The 17,594-nt window shown below is 37.5% G+C and overlaps 1 protein-coding gene across 1 annotated transcript in view; it reads left to right on the top strand.

Annotated features, from left to right (window-relative positions):
* LOC127796631 (AP-1 complex subunit gamma-2-like) overlaps window positions 1–17,594 on the top strand; it is a 94,011-nt gene that overhangs the window by 65,535 nt on the left and 10,882 nt on the right. The window contains exons 12-14 of the mRNA XM_052328875.1: window positions 177–304; window positions 9,466–9,570; window positions 9,697–9,956. Coding sequence (XP_052184835.1) covers window positions 177–304; window positions 9,466–9,570; window positions 9,697–9,956 — 493 coding nt within the window. The remainder of the gene's footprint in view (window positions 1–176; window positions 305–9,465; window positions 9,571–9,696; window positions 9,957–17,594) is intronic.

Genomic DNA, 17,594 nt, shown 5'->3' with positions numbered 1-17,594 from the left:
TAACCTCGATGTTCTGAAGACTCTTGTGGTTGGCACGCCATTCCAAATGTCAAATTAACTAAATAACCTGCAATGGCATCTACTAGCTGAAGTTGGGTGCTAGGACCAGTTAGTTAGTTTTAGCATCAATTTTTTTCTTTCATCTGAAAGCATCCAAACTTGGTTATTCTATGCAGGTAACAGAGTCTGATGCAGTGGATGTCATAGAGATTGCTATAAAGCGCCATACCTCAGATCTCACCACTCGAGCAATGGGTTTGATTGCTCTCTTAAAGCTGTCTAGTCGTTTTCCTGCTTGTTCACGGTATGATTCATGACCTTCTCATTTATTCATCAAATAAATGTTGGTCCAGTCTTCTCTATAGCAATTTTTGGGAGTTATAAATTTCCTGTGGCTTTTTCATTTCTGCAGATTTTGTGAAGTCTTATTAAATAAGATGGATTTCTAGATGAATATGCCTGATTTAATGCTAAAAAATCTCAAGATCTTGATTTTACTTGATAAATACATTGTTGGTTTCAGATGGTCATCTAATTTCACTTGGAGTTCTAATTCCTATGCTGTTGTCATTTTCACAATCTCCTTTAACTGTCACTGTTCTCCAATAAATTTCAGCTGCCAAAACTGAAGTTTTCATAGAGTTTCCGTACTGTTGTATCTCTTGGAAAAAGCATTGACAATCTTGTAATATCTTGCTGACTACAGCGAACCCATTCTGCCATTTTTTGTATATGTCTCCATATCTTGATTGCTACATTTACATAGTACATTTGAATTCATCATAAATATTGCACAACTTTGGCTGATTATAAAGATTGAAGTATTGTTTGAACATTTTAATGATTATAATTAAGATTCTGTTAAAGTTGAAAAGAAAATTTTATAAAACATATATAAGACCAGCTCGTGTAAAATATGAGTTAATGGAGATGGGGATATTAAGATTGATGTGTCATATAAGAAAGATAAAATTAGAAATAAGGTTATTCAAAATAAGGTCAGAATGGCTCCTATTAAAGATAAGATACACGATTAAGATGGTTTGATCATATGATTAGAAGACTAATAGAGACTCATGTGAAGAGAGTGGGTAGAATAGAACAAGTACTTAGCAGATGAGATAGAGAAGGATTAAGAAAAACTTGTTGGGAGACTCTTTGGTATGATATATGTTATAAGGGCCTTATAGAAGATAAGGCCATAGATAGAAATGATTGGCAAATTAGAATTTATGTAGTCAACTCTACATAGTTGTATTAAGGCTTGATATGCTGATGCTGTTGTTTTATTTTAATGAATATAATTGGAAACACTACCTGCTAAGGCCTAATCATCATCCAACACTCACTATTCTGTAGTAGAAGGTAATCATTATTTGTGCTCACTTATTTCAAAAAAAAAAAAAAGGTAATCATTATTCTCTTAGGGAAAACAGTTCTATTTGTTTTAGGAAGTTTTGACTATTTGTTCGGTAAAGAATTTTTTTCTTTTTGGCAAGATTGGTTTTGCAGGAAGATACTTTTTGAATTGTCACTTGACTCTCAGATCTTTTTCATAATTTCACTTGGTGAACAGGAATAGTGTTGTTCTCTATTTTTGTCACCTTTTTTTTTCCCCCTCTTTTAGTTTCTTTGGATTTGATACTGGAAACCTTATATTTTTTTACTTCAATTTATCCAGTATTTGTGTTGTCAATTGATTCCATCCATCAGAGGGTGAGTGTTGATAACAATAGTAAGGTGTCACGACCTTGGGTATTATAGGGACAAAGCTGTAATTGAGTTACAATTACTGTTAGAGGGTATTTTTGTAATTCGGTTACAACACATGGGTGTTGTTATTATGTTATTTTTCTTTTTTGTCTTATAGCTTAGTTGGTTAGAGAGTTTTGTTTAGTAGCTAAGTGAGGCTATATATATATTGCCTCAGCTGTAGGAAGGGGATAGGCGTGAATTGATTAATGAAACTCTCATTCTCTCTCTAAGAATTCTCTCAAATCTCCCTCATTTATCTCTACTACTCTCCCTCAATTCTTTCTAATTTCTGCCCCATTTCCCTCTTAAATAATCATGTTTCAGTTATATTCAATCAGATCCTTTCGATTGCCAATTTCAATCTTATTATGAACTCTAGGCTCATAGTTATTAAATTGAGATTCGAATCGAGAATCGAAATCCTTATTTTAAGAATCGTGAATCGAGAATCAAATCGAATCTTAAGATTCGATACGCATTCTCAATTTTAACTATAAATAATATATATCCATAAAAAATAAATAATGTGCCCACCATGATCAATTATTTTAAATATAAATAGATAAATAAACTTCTAAATATATTTGCTAAGTTTAAAATTATACCAAAAGGCAAAAGTATATTCATGTTGCCTTTAAATTCAAATTGTACCAAACCAAACCACTTTCAAAATAACAAGCCAGAAAAAAAAAAAAAAAACCTACAACTGTAAGGTTACTAATAAACTCCACTGTCCATAATCTTCACTAATTATCAATCATCTTCATCATCTTCTTTGTTTTCAAAGATAGCCAAATCGAACGAATATTTGATTAAAGCGCACATGCAGACGAAGTCGCACGAATCGGATGAATCGTGCTATTCATGCGATTCACGATCGATTCGTCTGGTTCATAGTTGATTCTAAGGGATTTTCGATTCACCTTATAAATTCGACTCGATTTCTATATGAATCGAGTCAAATCGTACAATTCGAATCGTGAATCGTACGATTCTAAAGGATTTTAGATTCACCATATTGATTCGACTCGATTTCTATATGAATCGAGTCGAATCGTACAATTCGAATCGTGAATCGTAAGATTTTAATAACAGTGCCTAGGTTCATGACAAATGGTATCAGAGCAGTTAATTCTTGGCTGTGGATTTGATTCCAGTTGAAGGCGACTACTGTGATGAGTGGTTTTCGTTGGCGATTGAGGTAAGGCAGATTTTGGCGGCGTGTGGATTTGATTCCAGTTGATTGGAACTTTTAGATGAGGAAGCAAGCCCAACCCAAACGGTGAGAAGCGATTCTGGGTGAGGCGAAGCCTTGCGAACAAACAACGCTCGTTATTGGTGAGGGAGTCCGTCAAATGCGTTCTCGGAAGCTCGTGGCCTGCCATTTGCGCATCGTTTGGCAAAGTCAAGTAGCAGTGTCAGAGGCGAGTCAAGTTGCTTAAGACGAGGACGAGACTCACTTCAGAGGCGACCTTGAAGGACGGTAACGGAACCGACCTCGGCCATCCAAGCAAGCTTAGGGAGCGACAGCAGTGACACAGGTTGGTCGAACGACTGGAGTGGGTGACCAGAGGGTGACGCGAACGGCCAGGAGGTCGCGATTTGGACTTGGGAGTGTTGCGACCGTCCAAGGCGAGCGTAAGCCCATCGGAGGTGAAGCGGACGACCCAGACCATTACGACCCAGACCGGTAAGCTTCCTATAGGTGTGGTTGTGGCAGTTTTGATCAGGAATTCCGTTTGGAATTCTGTGGGTGTGGCCGCTGGATCAAAAGGCATGGTGATGTTGCATTTTTTGGGTCGAGAAGCAATTCTAACCGTTCGGGTGAAGCGAGCTGCCCACCCTGATCGGAAGGGGATTCCGACCATTATAGAAGAATCAACCCAGAGAGAACCGAGCCCATAACTAGCGACTGAAGCAATGAGCAAGGTAGGTTGTTCTAACTGATCCTTGGTGGAATTCCTTAGTCACGGCGAACAGCGAGCAGTGATTTTCGTTGGTGATTTGGAGGCGACTACTAAGAGGAAGACGGCCATTGATTCTCGTGGTTAGATTCCAATTGTGATTTTTGGCTGGGAGTTGGATGCTTTAGGAGACTCTAGGAGGCTATAAAGTCGTTGTAACTGGCAACTTCTTTTGTTCCCAAAATAGGTTGGAATTTGCAGCGAAGCAACGCCTGAAATTTGCCACTTCTTGGATCAATTTTAGAGGTGACTGGGTAAGGCAGTTACAGAAGAGAAGTGCTGAGGATCCAGGATGGACAGTGCTATGAATTCTTGGCTTGTGTCTCGTTCTGCTAGTGAAAGTTTTGCCAAGGCAGGCAGAGTGCACAGGAGGCCATTGGAGCCTCAATTGCAGCAAATGAATGCTTCATTTTCAGCTGAAAGGGAGCTTCAATGGCAGCCAAAGAAAGCTGCATTTTCAGTTAGCAGCAACAGTGAACAAAAGAAAGGGATCAGCCAAGTTGACAAGGAAACGAGAAGTGTAATACATGAAGAGTGCAAGGAATTCGGTCAAATGTTTCGCGAGAAGTTGCAAGAGTTTGCAATGATACTATCTAAAGAGTATCATTATAGTTTTCCCGCCGAATACTTCGATGATTATCACGGGAGTTTTAACAAGGAAGAATTCCTTAAAGTGGAGCAGCCGAAGTTAGACAGCTTTGCTGAAAGTAAATCCTTGGTATACTCCAACTACCAGCAAGTAAAAGTATTTCCACTTGAGAAGGCCCCTACTGAAGATATGGAAGAGTCCTAAACATATTGCTCCCTTGGCCTTGGCTGTGAAGAGGGTTGAGGAGTACATGGAAGAAGAGATTGGGGAGGAGGAAGTGGAGGATGGCACTCAATCAATTGGCAACTTCTCAAGCACTGCCACTAGAGCTGAGACTCCTGATGCCATTGATCTCTTGAAACAGCAAAATAAGGAGCCTAAAGAGAAGGAACAAATGATTACACCGGACACCTTGCTTGGAACATCTCACATGTATGTCATTGGCATGAGCACACAAGACAAAGCAAAGGTAACATTGCAGCAATAAGAGTTGGAGGATGGGGTTGTAAGGCTGATGGCACATTTGGAACCATTTTTAACGGCACTAAGGAAGAGACGGATGGCTGAAATTGGTGTGGCAGCAAGACATAATGTTGTTGTTGCTAAGGAGAAAGAAAAGAAAAGGGAAAAACAAGATAAGAAGAAGGAAAAGCGAAGAAGAAACCACTAGGTGAAGATGGACATTGGATAAAGAAGCAACGGCTAGGTGGTAATAAGTTTCTTGGTGACAAGAAACATTTCAAGGGGGGGGAATTGTCACGACCTTGGGTATTATAAGGGCAAAACTATAATTGAGTTACAATTACAGTTAGGGGTTATTTTTGTAATTCGATTACAACACAGGAGTGTTGTTATTCTGTTATTTTCCATTTTTGTCTTGTAGCTTAGTTGGTTAGAGAGTTTTGTTTGGTAGCTAAGTGAGGCTAGATATATATATTGCTTCAGCTGTAGGAAAGGGATAGGCATGAATTGATTAATGAAACTCTCATTCTCTCTCTAAGAATTCTTTCAAATCTCCCTCATTCCTCTCTACTGCTCTCCCTCAATTCTTTCTAATTTCTCCTCCATTTCTACCCCATTTCCCTCTTAAATCATTCTGTTTCAGTCCTATTCAATCGGATCCTTCCGATTGCCAATTCCAACCTTGTTATGAACCCTAGGTTCATGACATAAGGTTGCTCTTCAAGACTGGAAGGTCATGTGTTCAAGTTGTGAAAATTCTCTCTTTGTAGAGCAAGAGTAAGGTTGCATACAAAAATGACCCTTCCCTACCCTCGCAAAGCAGGGAGCCATGTGCATTGGGGTGCCCCTTTTTTTGAATTCAATGTAGGACTGTTAAGAGAGTCAGATGTGGTACTGTCTGAGAGAGTTGAGACATTTGTGGATGTCCTTTTGTGTTGTATGATTATGTCTTGTTCACAAATTAACTAGGCTACAGTGATTTTATTCCTGTAGGTTAGGTTCTGTACCTGCTCTTTTTTTTGGGTTTGAAACTCAACTCCCTTAATCCATGGCGGATTGGGATGGACTGATAGAACAAGTTTGAGAAAAAAGGTTGCCTTGGAAATGACATTATCTTTCCAAGAGGTGGCTGTCTTAACCTACATATTCTAGTTGTTTATGCTTTATTCCTTATTTACAATTCCTTTTGCTATCACTAAAAAGCTTGATAAGTTGCCAAAGGCTTTCCTTTTGGGGTGGCTTAGGGATGAATTTAAGCATATGGTCGGTTGGAATAAAGTCTCACACACTTAGGCTTTGATGGGTCAGCAAGATTGGGCTCTTTAATAAGGTCTGCAATGAGACCACTCTCTCTCTCTCTCTCTCTCTCTCCCCGGGGCGGGGGGCATAGCATGGATAACCTAGAGATAGAATTTGGTTTGGAATGGTTTAGGGTTGTAGAGGGGGTATTATGAAGGAGGTTTTTTCAGAAATTTGTTTCTTTTAGATATCAGTTCTAGGCTGGATGGTTGGTGTTATCATAGGCCATTGTTTGACATTTTCATCCACACTTCAATTAGTTTCCATTTAGCAAGGGAGTGACGCTGGTGGAGTCCTCTTCTTTCCAAGATGGGATTTGCACGGTCTTCTTAGGTTAGGTGGAATTTGCATGAATAGGAGATTCACTATTTGGTAACTTTATTGGAAATTCTTAATGAGAATCGTGTCCGACTGGTTAGAGAGATGATAAATTGGTTTGGTGCCCGTTGGGAGGGGATCCTTCTTCAATTGGTCACTTTCTGCTCTGCTGACTGAAGTTATAACTTGTTGGTGCACTATCCTTGAGGCAATTTGGATGACAAAGGTTCCCAATAGGATGGTGTTTTACATGTAGACTAGCATTCTCAGTTCTCAGTTATTTTGCATTGTGGACAAATTTGATATTGACAGAAAATGTGTGAAACATTCTGTTCACTGTCTCTATGGCTTAGTGTGTGAGGCCTTCAGTAATCATGGGCTTCATGCAAGGATCAAAATTACATTTGTGCTGCTTTGGTTAACTTGGATAACCATGGGCTTCATGCATGGATCAAAATTTTGTTCTCTTCTGCTGTTTTAGTTAGCTTGGCAATAGAATGTTCTGGAAACAATATTTTTCCAGAGAAAAAATGGAAACTGTGATAAAGTTGAATGAGAAACTAAAGTTTATATAAATGCTTATACAAGCTGACTGAATAAAGAATTGAATGGTTGTGGAGGTCTATGAAGCGAGAGCTTCTAGAAAGAAAAGGAAAGAGACTGAAAAGAAACAGAAAGATTTGCTGAAGAATGATCCTTGATTACAGGAAAACCCAGAATCAGATGAGTATTTATAGACTTAAATACTCTACTGATTCTGTTAGAAATACAACTAACTTTGTACAGCTGTACAAAAAAAAACAGGTGGACAAGTCCTAACTAACAAACTGAACTCAACTGTAACAACAACTTAATTCTGTTGTACAGGACAAACCAAACTACTTCTCTACAGTCTATAGGTCTTGTAAGATAAAAGTTACAAGGATTTTAGAAGTAAAATTGGCTGCTATTAATTTGTTAATCAACATATAGAGAAAGAGAGAGAAATAATGGAGGGAAAAACATAGATCTAACTTCTATTTAGTTAGGTTTCAGGTATTTATGTGCCTGCTAGGTACAAGCTCTATTATGTACAACACATAAACTAACTACTTATGTACAACACTACCACAACACTAACTATATTCTCAACACTCCCTCTCAAGTGGGTGCATACATGTCATTTGTTCCTCGTTTGGTACAAATGTAGTTAATCCTCAGACCTCAAAGCACTTTAGTGAACAGGTCAGACAGCTGGTCATTTGTACCCACAAAACCAGTGATAATCTCACCAGAAACCAGTCTTACATTCACAAAATGATAGTCTATTTCAATATGTTTGGTCCTCTAATGAAAAACTAGATTAGAGGAAATATGAGGAGCAGCTTGATTTTCACACATAAGTTGCATGGACCCTGAATCTCCCAACTGCAACTCCTTAAGAAGTTGTTTAAGCCAAACTAGCTCACATGTGGCTACTGCCATGGCCCGATATTTTGCCTCTACATTAGACCTAGTCACAGCATGTTGTTTCTTACTCTTCCAAAAAATCAAAATTGCCTCCAATCATAACACAATAAACTAAAGTAGAGTGTCTGTCAAAAGGACAACCAACCCAATTAGAATCCGCATAACTTGTAACTTGCGTATGGTCGTTATCCTGAAATGACAAGCCTCTACCAGGTGAGCTCTTCATATACTGCAAGGTGCAAACCAAAGCATGCCAATGACTCTCACAAGGTGAGTCCAAAAACTGGCTAACTATACTCAACAAAATTAAGGCCAAATAATTAATTATATGAACCACAATATCAGTGGCGGAGCCAAGAAAGAATTTTACCCCGGGCCAAATTATAATTTTAGCCTTGGCCAAATTGTAAAAATTATAATTATCTATAATAATATATATAAAAAATCAAAAAGTCAGCTGGGGCCAAGGCCCCAGCTGGCCAACGCATGGCTCCGCCACTGCACAATATATACATTTCTAATTTTGCACAAGGTTCCAATCAAATAAAATTATTGAAAATAAAATAATTGCAATATAAATTGTTAATAAATGCTGTAACATTCCCAATTTGTGAAAGGTCCTTTGTGAAAGCATGGTTTGTTTGTTTTTTTTTTTTTTTCTTTTCATATAACATTAATAGTCGTGTTCCCATGTGGTACAAGTTGGTTTCATAATATCAACTATTGACGGAACTTGACCTTATCAATTATCTTCATTCATTACCATCTCATGAAACTTTTCCATATGAAGATGGTGTTGGAGTTTTCTTTCATCATTTTGTTGCTAAAGGGTTGCATCAAGAAGGGCATTGGGTGTGAAATTTTTCACATTGTTCCTTTGCTGGATTTGTATTGTCAATGTGACTTTCGCAAGTCAATTAACATCTTGAATGTTGTGCCACCGACTCTAACTTGGTTAGGATAAGGTGTAGTCGATGATGATGACTATAACGACACTAGGAATAAGGTTCATACTGTTTTTTAGGAAACAGAACCAATTTTGACATTTCAATCGAATTAAAATGAAATTGTGTTCCTTAGCTTCACTGTCTGGTTGGGGCCGGAGCAGTCTGAGCCTTAGGGCAAGGACTGCATGCAAGATATCTCATTTTTGTTTGATGTGATCTATTAGGAGGGAGAGGACTTATTGGACTTCATAAGGAGTAGATTTATGGATTAATAATGTAAATAGAACCATTCTTGTTGCCTATCTTTGTGGCTGAAAGGGGAATTACTGCTTGCTATTGCATAGGTTTTGGATTATTTTTACGCACTTGATGATATGTAGGCTTATTATGTATGCATTCATCCCCCTACTACTGCTGTTCTTTTTCGTCTGTGAATTCAGCATCTATGAGAACTTTTGGATTTACCACTCTCTTTATTTGTATCATTATATTAGACCTCTTATATATCATATGATCTGTGAAAAAGCCAGTTAGAGTATATTGTGTTTGTAATCTTATAGCGCATCTATATTGTGGACCTTATAGTCTTTCATTACCTGTCTAACAAGGGGGAAAATAAAGAAAAAAATTGAGATCAATTCTTCTGAGTAAAGCATGATTGTACGTTGTATATCTTCTGCAGGAGGATTAAGGATATCATCATTCAATATAAGGGAGATCTCATGCTTGAACTGCAGCAGAGAGCTCTTGAATTTAACTCCATCATTGAAAAGCACCAGAATATCAGGTATGTATTGTTTTACATTACAAACACTCTGCTTTTTATGCTTTATTTCTCCCTTCCTGCCCCCTTCTTTGAAATTTAATGTTGTCTGTCTGTCTCTCACTGAGTAGCTTGAATGAGTGTGTGCAGGTCTTCCTTGGTTGAGAAGATGCCAGTTCTGGATGAGGCAACTTATAGCGGAAGGAAGGCTGGTTCTGCGATGGCGACTGTTTTAACTTCAAATGGAGTTGCAATCAATCTTCCAAATGGAGTTGCAAAACCCACTGCTGCTCCCCTTGTTGATTTACTAGATCTAAGTTCAGATGATGCCCCACCAACTAGCTCTTCTGGTGGTGATTTTCTTCAAGATCTTCTTGGTGTTGATTTGTTGCCAGCACCATCACAACCAGGTTAATTTTGGATTCATTAAGGCATTGCTATTTTATGGTACTTGTGACAATTGTTTTCTCTATTATCACACTTTCCAAATTTTTGTTAGCATTAACAATTTGCTTTGCGATCATGGAGCGTTATCCTTGTTAGGAAAATCTATGGAAGTGAAGATCAGAAGAAGAATTAATTTTATTTGCCTTTTAAGAGATGAGATGGGTTGGCAAGAAGGCCAAAATTTTGACTTTGGATATAAATTTTGGTACTTAAGCAGAGAAAGTAAAAGAAAATAATGGGGAATGTTGATTCCCATGAGATTTACAAAAGAGAAGAAAAAGGAAGGTTTGGCACATCATCCGATAGGAGGTTAGATGTTGTTCTAATCTTGTGTTTTAGAAATGTCTAAAACAAGATTAGGATACTTACTTAATTTCAGTTTAGGAAACTTTCCTAGAATTGTGTATAGATAATCTTTCCTTATTTCATTTGCTGTAATCTTTCCTGTGTTGTAATTCTTCAAACCCTATATCTAGGGATGTATCATCGTGTAAAGGATAATGAAAAGAATTCCATTCTTACATGGTATTAGAGTCTATAGTACCTTCCTATTCCTTCTAAACCCTGGTGTACCTTCATTGCACCTTCTTTCCCTCTTTCATCCTATCTGTTCTGCCTTCATTGCACCTTCTTGGTTATCATTGTTCTACCTATTCAGCACATTGTTCCGCTGAATATGTCAAAAATTTCTGAGGCTGCTCCATCCATGACAACAGGAAAGAAAACTCCATTTGATCTGCCAACCAGAAACTCCCTCATCGGAGAACTGTCAAGAATGCATCATTCCTATCGTTTAGACGGCAGGAACTACCTATAATGGGCACAACTAATGAGGACCTTTCTCAAAGGCCAAGGGAAGATTGCTCACTTAACTGCACTGGGCCCTAAGACCTCTAATCCCACATTCACGTGGGATATTGAGGATTCCATGATCATGTCATGGTTGTTGAGTTTCATGCAACTCGAGATAAGCAGAAATTATATGTTCTCGTCTTCTGCAAAAGATATTTGGGATACGGTTAAGCATACCTATTCAAAAGTTTAGGATGCCTCAGTGATTTTTGAAATTAAAACCAAGATAAGTAGCACTAAACAAGGGTCATTGACATAACCGATTACTACAGCAAGATGAATGGTTTTTGTCTTGAACTTGATCATTACCAAGATATTAAGGTGGTGTGTAGTGAGGATGCAGCCACCCTTAATAATATTCTTAAACGAGACAGAATAGTGGAATTTTTGGCAGGTTTTAATACTAAGTATGATCAAGTTAGGAGCCAAATTCTTGGAAGAGAAAAGCTTCCATTTCTTAATAAGGTGTTTTCCATAGTTCGAAGTGAGGAGTGTCGGAGGATAACTATGCTCAATGAACCTAGTTCAGAGGGATCAACCATGATGTCCAATAAAGGAGAGGGAACTAGATTTAAATCTCATCCAGGGAAGCCTAATGTGCATTAAAAAACTCAAAATTGAGAAGGCTTGTGGTGCACCTACTGTAAGAAGCCAAGGCACATTTTGGAAACATGCTTCAAACTGCATGGGAAGGAGGTAGCTCTAAATAAAACAGGAGGTTTTAGAAGTTTAGCCTCAAAGAATCAAGCGTATCTCTCAAATAAGGAGCAAGAGGAAGGATCCACATATAAGGCATAATAAGCTACTAATCTCAATCAGTTGAATGCAAATGATATCAGTAAACTAAAAAATTTTCTGAGGACAATTCAAGATGGAACTTGCTCTCTCACACAAGGTACTTGTTTCCACTCTTCTTTTACTACCTCAAAAATTGATAGGAATGACTTATGGATTCTAGACTCAGGGCCCACTGACCATATGTCTCATGATCTAAGTGTTTTTGAAACCTATAAGCCTCTGGGAACCTCCAAACAAATAACCATAGCCAATGGAACTTCATTCCCTATAACTGATTAGGGTAGGGTCACTCTTAGTCCCATTCTTCCTGTTAAACAGGTTCTGCATGTATCTAATTTATCTACCAACCTGATTTCAGTTCATCAGCTCACTAAAGAACTAAATTCTCGTGTTATTTTTTCTTCTCATGTGTGAATTTCATGCACTGGACACAAGAAAGATGATTGGTGTTGCTGAGGAGCAGAATGGGCTGATTACTTGAAGAAGGAGAGTGTTTTTCCTAAGGGGACTCAGCCTAATCTTGCTTGTTCGTCTTAGTCAACTTCTGATCTCACCAACATCTAGCTTCATCACTATTGCCTTAGACATCCACATTTTTCCTTACTAAAAACTATGTTCCCTATTGTGTTCAAAAATTTAGATCCGAGTACACTTCATTGTGATGTGTGTGAAATCTCAAAGCATCATAGAGTGTCCTATCCTTTTAATAATAAGTTATCTTCTAGTCCTTTTTCGTTGATTCCTTCTAATGTTTGGGGACCATCTAGGATACCTAATTGTTTTGGGGCTAGATGGTTAATCTTTTTCATAGATGATTGTACTCGAATGATTTGGATATTTCTTTTAAAAGACAAGGTTGCTATTAGTACTATTCTACCAAACTTTCATAAAATGATTTTCATTCAATTTGCCTTCTCTATCTGGAAATTTTGTACTAATAATGCAAGAGATTATTTTAATCACTACTTGCATCTGTTTTTCCAACGAGCAAGCATTATCCATGAGTCTTCCTACATTGATACTCTTCAACAAAATGGAGTAACCAAAAGAAAAATGAGGCATCTCTTAGATGTTGCTCGAGCCCTTCTCCACCACCGTCATGTTCCTAAACATTTTTGGGGAGAGACAGTCTTAATAGCAGCCTACCTAATCAACAAAGTTCCATGTAAACTTCTAAACCATCAAAGCCCTTTTCAATGTCTATCCTCCTACTTTCCTGACATTAGTCTGCATGCCCCTCTTCCTCTTAAAGTGTTTAGTTGTGTGTCATTTGTTCATATTCCCAAGCATTTCTAAGATAAACTTGATCCTAGGGCTCTTAGGTGTGTCTTTCTTGGCTATTTCCCTACTCAGAAAGGATACAAATATTATCATCCTTCCACTAGAAAGTTCTATGTGTTCAAAGGTGTTACTTTTGTTGAATCTCAACCCTTTTTTGGCTCCTCTAGTCTTGGTCCCTAGGGGGAGAATCTGTCGTATGGTGACCAAGGTGTTTTTCTTCCTAACTTGGATTTAGTTCCATCAAGCTCTAATGGGTTAGAAGAAAATGCTCAACCTATCTCATCTCCCATCTCACCTACTCATTCACCAAGCGCTCTAGTGAGCAAGTCATACCTAATCAAGCAAATCAGCTACCATCATCCCCGGTCAAGTTTAAAGGCTCTCCCTATGTGTTTAAGAGAAGATCTCAGCCTATTCTGCAGCCTCAGCCAGAATCAACATTAGCTCCTAGCCTAGGTACTAAAATCATTCATCCTTTGGTTTCTTCTAACCCAAGCCCTAATGATTTGGATCTCCCTATTGTTTTCAGAAAAGGGGTTAGAAGTTGTATTCAATATCCATTAGCTAACTATATTTTCTATCACCGTCTTTCCCAAAATCACAAAAGCTTCCTGACTTCCTTAGATACCATTGTCATTCCTAAGACAGTTGATGAGGCCTTAAAAGATCAGAATTGGAAGCAAACTTTGCTGGAGGAGATGAGAACATTGGAGAAAAATCAAACTTGGGAGCTGGGGCCTAAACCAAAGGGTGCCCAAACCAGTGGATTGCAGGTGAATTTTTAACCTAAAATACAATGCAGATGGTACATTAAAGAGATATAAGGTTGGGCTAGTGGCTGAAGGCTATACTCAATCTTATGGGATAGATTACCTTGAGACCTTTGCTCCGGTGGCAAAGATGACAACAGTTAGAATACTTTTATCTCTAGTAGCACGCTATGGGTGGCAGTTATAGCAACTTGATGTGAAGAATGCTTTTCTACATGGGAATTTAGAGGAGGAAGTGTTCATGGAACCACCACCAGGATTCCATAAAGAAGATTCAAGCTTAAAAAGGCACTCTATGGCTTCAAGCACTCGCCACGAGCTTGGTTTGATTGATTTTCTATGGCAATGAAATCCATGGGATACCACTAGAGCAGAGGAGAGTGTACCTTATTCATTAAACACTTAATAAAAGAGAAGGTGACAGCCTTGCTAGTTTATGTAAATGATATAATGGTTACATGCAATGATGCTGAAGAACAGAAAGTCCTTTAGGACAACCTCGCCCGGATATTTGAAATTAAAGATCTTAGTGCACTTAAAGTATTTTCTGGGAATAGAAGTGACCTATTCTAAAGCAGGTATTTTTCTGTCTCAACGCAAGTATATTTTGGATTTATTGACAGAAACAGGTTTGTTGGGAAGGAAAAGGAGTTAGCACTCCTATGGAACCTAATATTAAACTGGAAGAAAACACTAGCAGCCAACCAGTGGACAAAGGAAGATATTAGAGATTGATGGGTCGCTTGATTTATCTCTCGCATACTAGACCTGACATTGCATTTGTTGTCTAGTAAAGTCAATTCATGCACAACCCAACTAAGGAGCATATGCATGCAATGAGAAGAGTACTATGCTATCTAAAAACAACACCGGGCAAGGGCATTTTGTTCAGGATAGGTATTGAGTTAAATATTAAGGGCTAAACGGATGCAGATTATGTAAGGTCCCTAACTGAAAGAAGGTCCACAACCGAGTATTGTGTATTCCTAAGTAGGAATCTTGTATCCTGAAGGAGTAAGAAGCAAAGCATTATAGCCTGGTCAAGTGCTAAAGCGAAATTTAGGGCAATGGCCTTGGTTTATGTGAGTTGTTATGGCTAAGGATTATTCTAGAGGATTTGAAAATCACCACTAATGGTGTAATCAAGTTATTTTGTGATAATCAATCAACCATTAATATTGCTCATAATCCTATTCAACATAATAAGACAAAGCATATAGAAATAGACCAATATTTTATAAAGGAAAAATTGGAAGCAGGTCTGATCAATATTCCCTATGAAGAGCAAGTGGCTGATCTTCTAACAAAGGGGCTGGCTGCTAGAAGGTTTAAAGACTTGATATGCAAGCTGAAAATGATAGATATTCATTCACCAGTTTGAGGGGGAGTGTTGATTTCTATGAGATTTACAAAAGAAAAGAAAAAGGAAGGTTTGACACATCATCCAATAGGAGATTAGATGCTGTACTAATCTTGTGTTTTAGAAATTTCTAAAACAAGATTAGGATACTTAATTTCAGTTTAGGAAACTTTCCTAGAATTGTGTATAGATAATCTTTCCTTATTTCCTTTGTTGTAATCTTTCCTACGTTGTAATTCTTCAAACCCTATATCTAGCAATGTATCATCGTGTAAAGGATAATGAAAAGAATTCCATTCTTGCAGAATTATTAAGCATAAAACTATATAGGATGGATAGTGAGTGTGAATAGAGTAGGAGACAACATTATTGTAGTTAATGTTGTTCTAGTAAAAGAGATTATGAATATCGTTAACATATATGCACCAAAAGTGGGGTTAGGATAAAGATAAATGGCAATTTTGGGAGGATTTAGAAGAGTATTGCAAAGAATACCTAAAGGAGAAAGATCAATTTAGGAGGTGATGCAAATGATCATGTGGGTAGAAAAGTGAATAGATGTAGAGATATGTATGGAGGTTATGTATTTGAAGAACAAAATAATGAGGGTAAGGCATTTCTGGAATTTACACATATGAGCTTAACATGGCTGGTGGCATGTTCAAGAAGTGGGACAAAAATTTGCTCATATATCAAAATGTCTCATCAACTTCCCAAGTAGGATACTTTCTGTCAGGACCTCATGTCCTGATGGTGGAATCTCTCCTTACAAGAGATGAATTAGGGTTGGAGAAAGGTAGGGAGGAGGAGAAGGAAGGGAGAACAAAGGATTCGGAGGGGGAGAAGTTGAAGAGAGAGAAAGTGAGTCAGATTCTGTTATGGAAATTCGTTGATACCTTCTCATTCAATCGGGAGGCTTTTATAGTTCCTCCTTATTGCCAATCTAGCTGTTACAACTCTTACAACTCTAACAGAAGCTAACAACTATAGCTACCGCTAACAGCTTTTTTAACCACCTACTAACAGCCTCTAACCACTAACTGCTATCAGCTCTACACATCGAAAGACCAATTTACCCATGATCTATCATAGGGTCCTTACACTTTCTTAATCAGCCAAAATGATCACTTATGTTACGAATATAAAGTTATAACAAGAGAATGCTTAGCCACTCAACATAGGCTTATGGTCATTGATATTCATATTAAATAGTGGAAGAGGAAGAATAATTCAACATGAAATGTAAGAATCAAATAGTGGGACTTGAAAGGTGAGAACAAGCTATATTCAAGGGGGGAAGAATGTGGCAATGGAGATTTGAATGTAGGAGAGGTTAACCAAATGTGGATTTGAGATGGCTACTACTATTCGAAATATGGTAAAAACGATTCTAGGAGAGTTGAAGGGAAAATCTCCAAACCAAAAAGCAGTTTGATGGTGGAATGAAATGGTACACCAAAAAAAAAAAAAAAATCCACCTCAAAACCAAGAGACCTTGCTACAAAACATTACATGCATGTTGTAATGAAGAAAACTTGAAGAGGTGTACTTCGATAAAAAAATGAAGCAAAGAAGGTAATTGGTGAAGCATGTTCAAAAGTTAATGAAATTTGTGAACATGACACAAAAAGATGGGGTAAATGGATATATAATAGTTAGATAATGCAAGAGAAAAAAAAAACTAGATTTGAGCCAACTGAAATGCATAAAAGACAAAAATCAAAATGTGCTGGTAAATGAGGGGGCAACCAGAGTGATAGGAGGGAGTATTAATCAAAGTTATGCTATGAAGTTGGAGAAACAAGTGTTAAGTTGGGGCATCCTACTAACTTCAAAGAAGATAGGAATTATATTCTATAAACGCATTTGATCAAACGAAATAAAGTACGCTGTGAAAATGATGAAGAATATTAAAGTAGTTAGATCGTATAATATCTTGATAGAAGCATGGAAATTTATGAGAGAAAGGGGCTTTTTTTATTAATGAAATTATTTAATGCGATTCTAAAATGGAAAATGAAGTTAGACTAATGGAGATAAAGCATTTATAAGAATAAATGAGATGTTTAGAGTTGCGAAAATTTTAGAGGGATCAAGCTAATTGGCCACACTATAAAATTTTGGAAGAGGTTAATTGAGCAAAGGTTGAGAGAAACTGAAGTCTTTAAAAACTAATTTGGTTTTATGTCTAGTAAGTCAGCAACAGAAGCTGTCTACTTAGTAAGACAGCTAATGAGAAAGTGTTGAAATAAGCAAAAGATTTTTTTATATATATATTCTTGGAAGAAGCCTATGGTAAAGTTCCTAGGGAAATCATAGGAAGGTGTTAGAGAATAAAGGAGTTCAAAATCTTTAGATTGCTTATATACAAGTTATTAAGGGTATGTAATAAGCTTCAAATGGCCCTCTCTCTAGCCTTCTCTCTATATATTTACCCACTTCCTCTCTTTGTACATATTTACTGCAAACCATCTATGGTTCAGTATATATTTGTATATATATCTATTTATTATATGTGCCATTGTTTACAGAGGGGTTAT

This window comes from Diospyros lotus, chromosome 3 (genome assembly GCF_014633365.1).
Source record: "Diospyros lotus cultivar Yz01 chromosome 3, ASM1463336v1, whole genome shotgun sequence".
Taxonomy (NCBI): Eukaryota; Viridiplantae; Streptophyta; class Magnoliopsida; order Ericales; family Ebenaceae; genus Diospyros; species Diospyros lotus.
The sequence above is the reverse complement of the archived record's forward strand: the minus strand, read 5'-3'. Positions and strand labels throughout refer to the sequence as shown.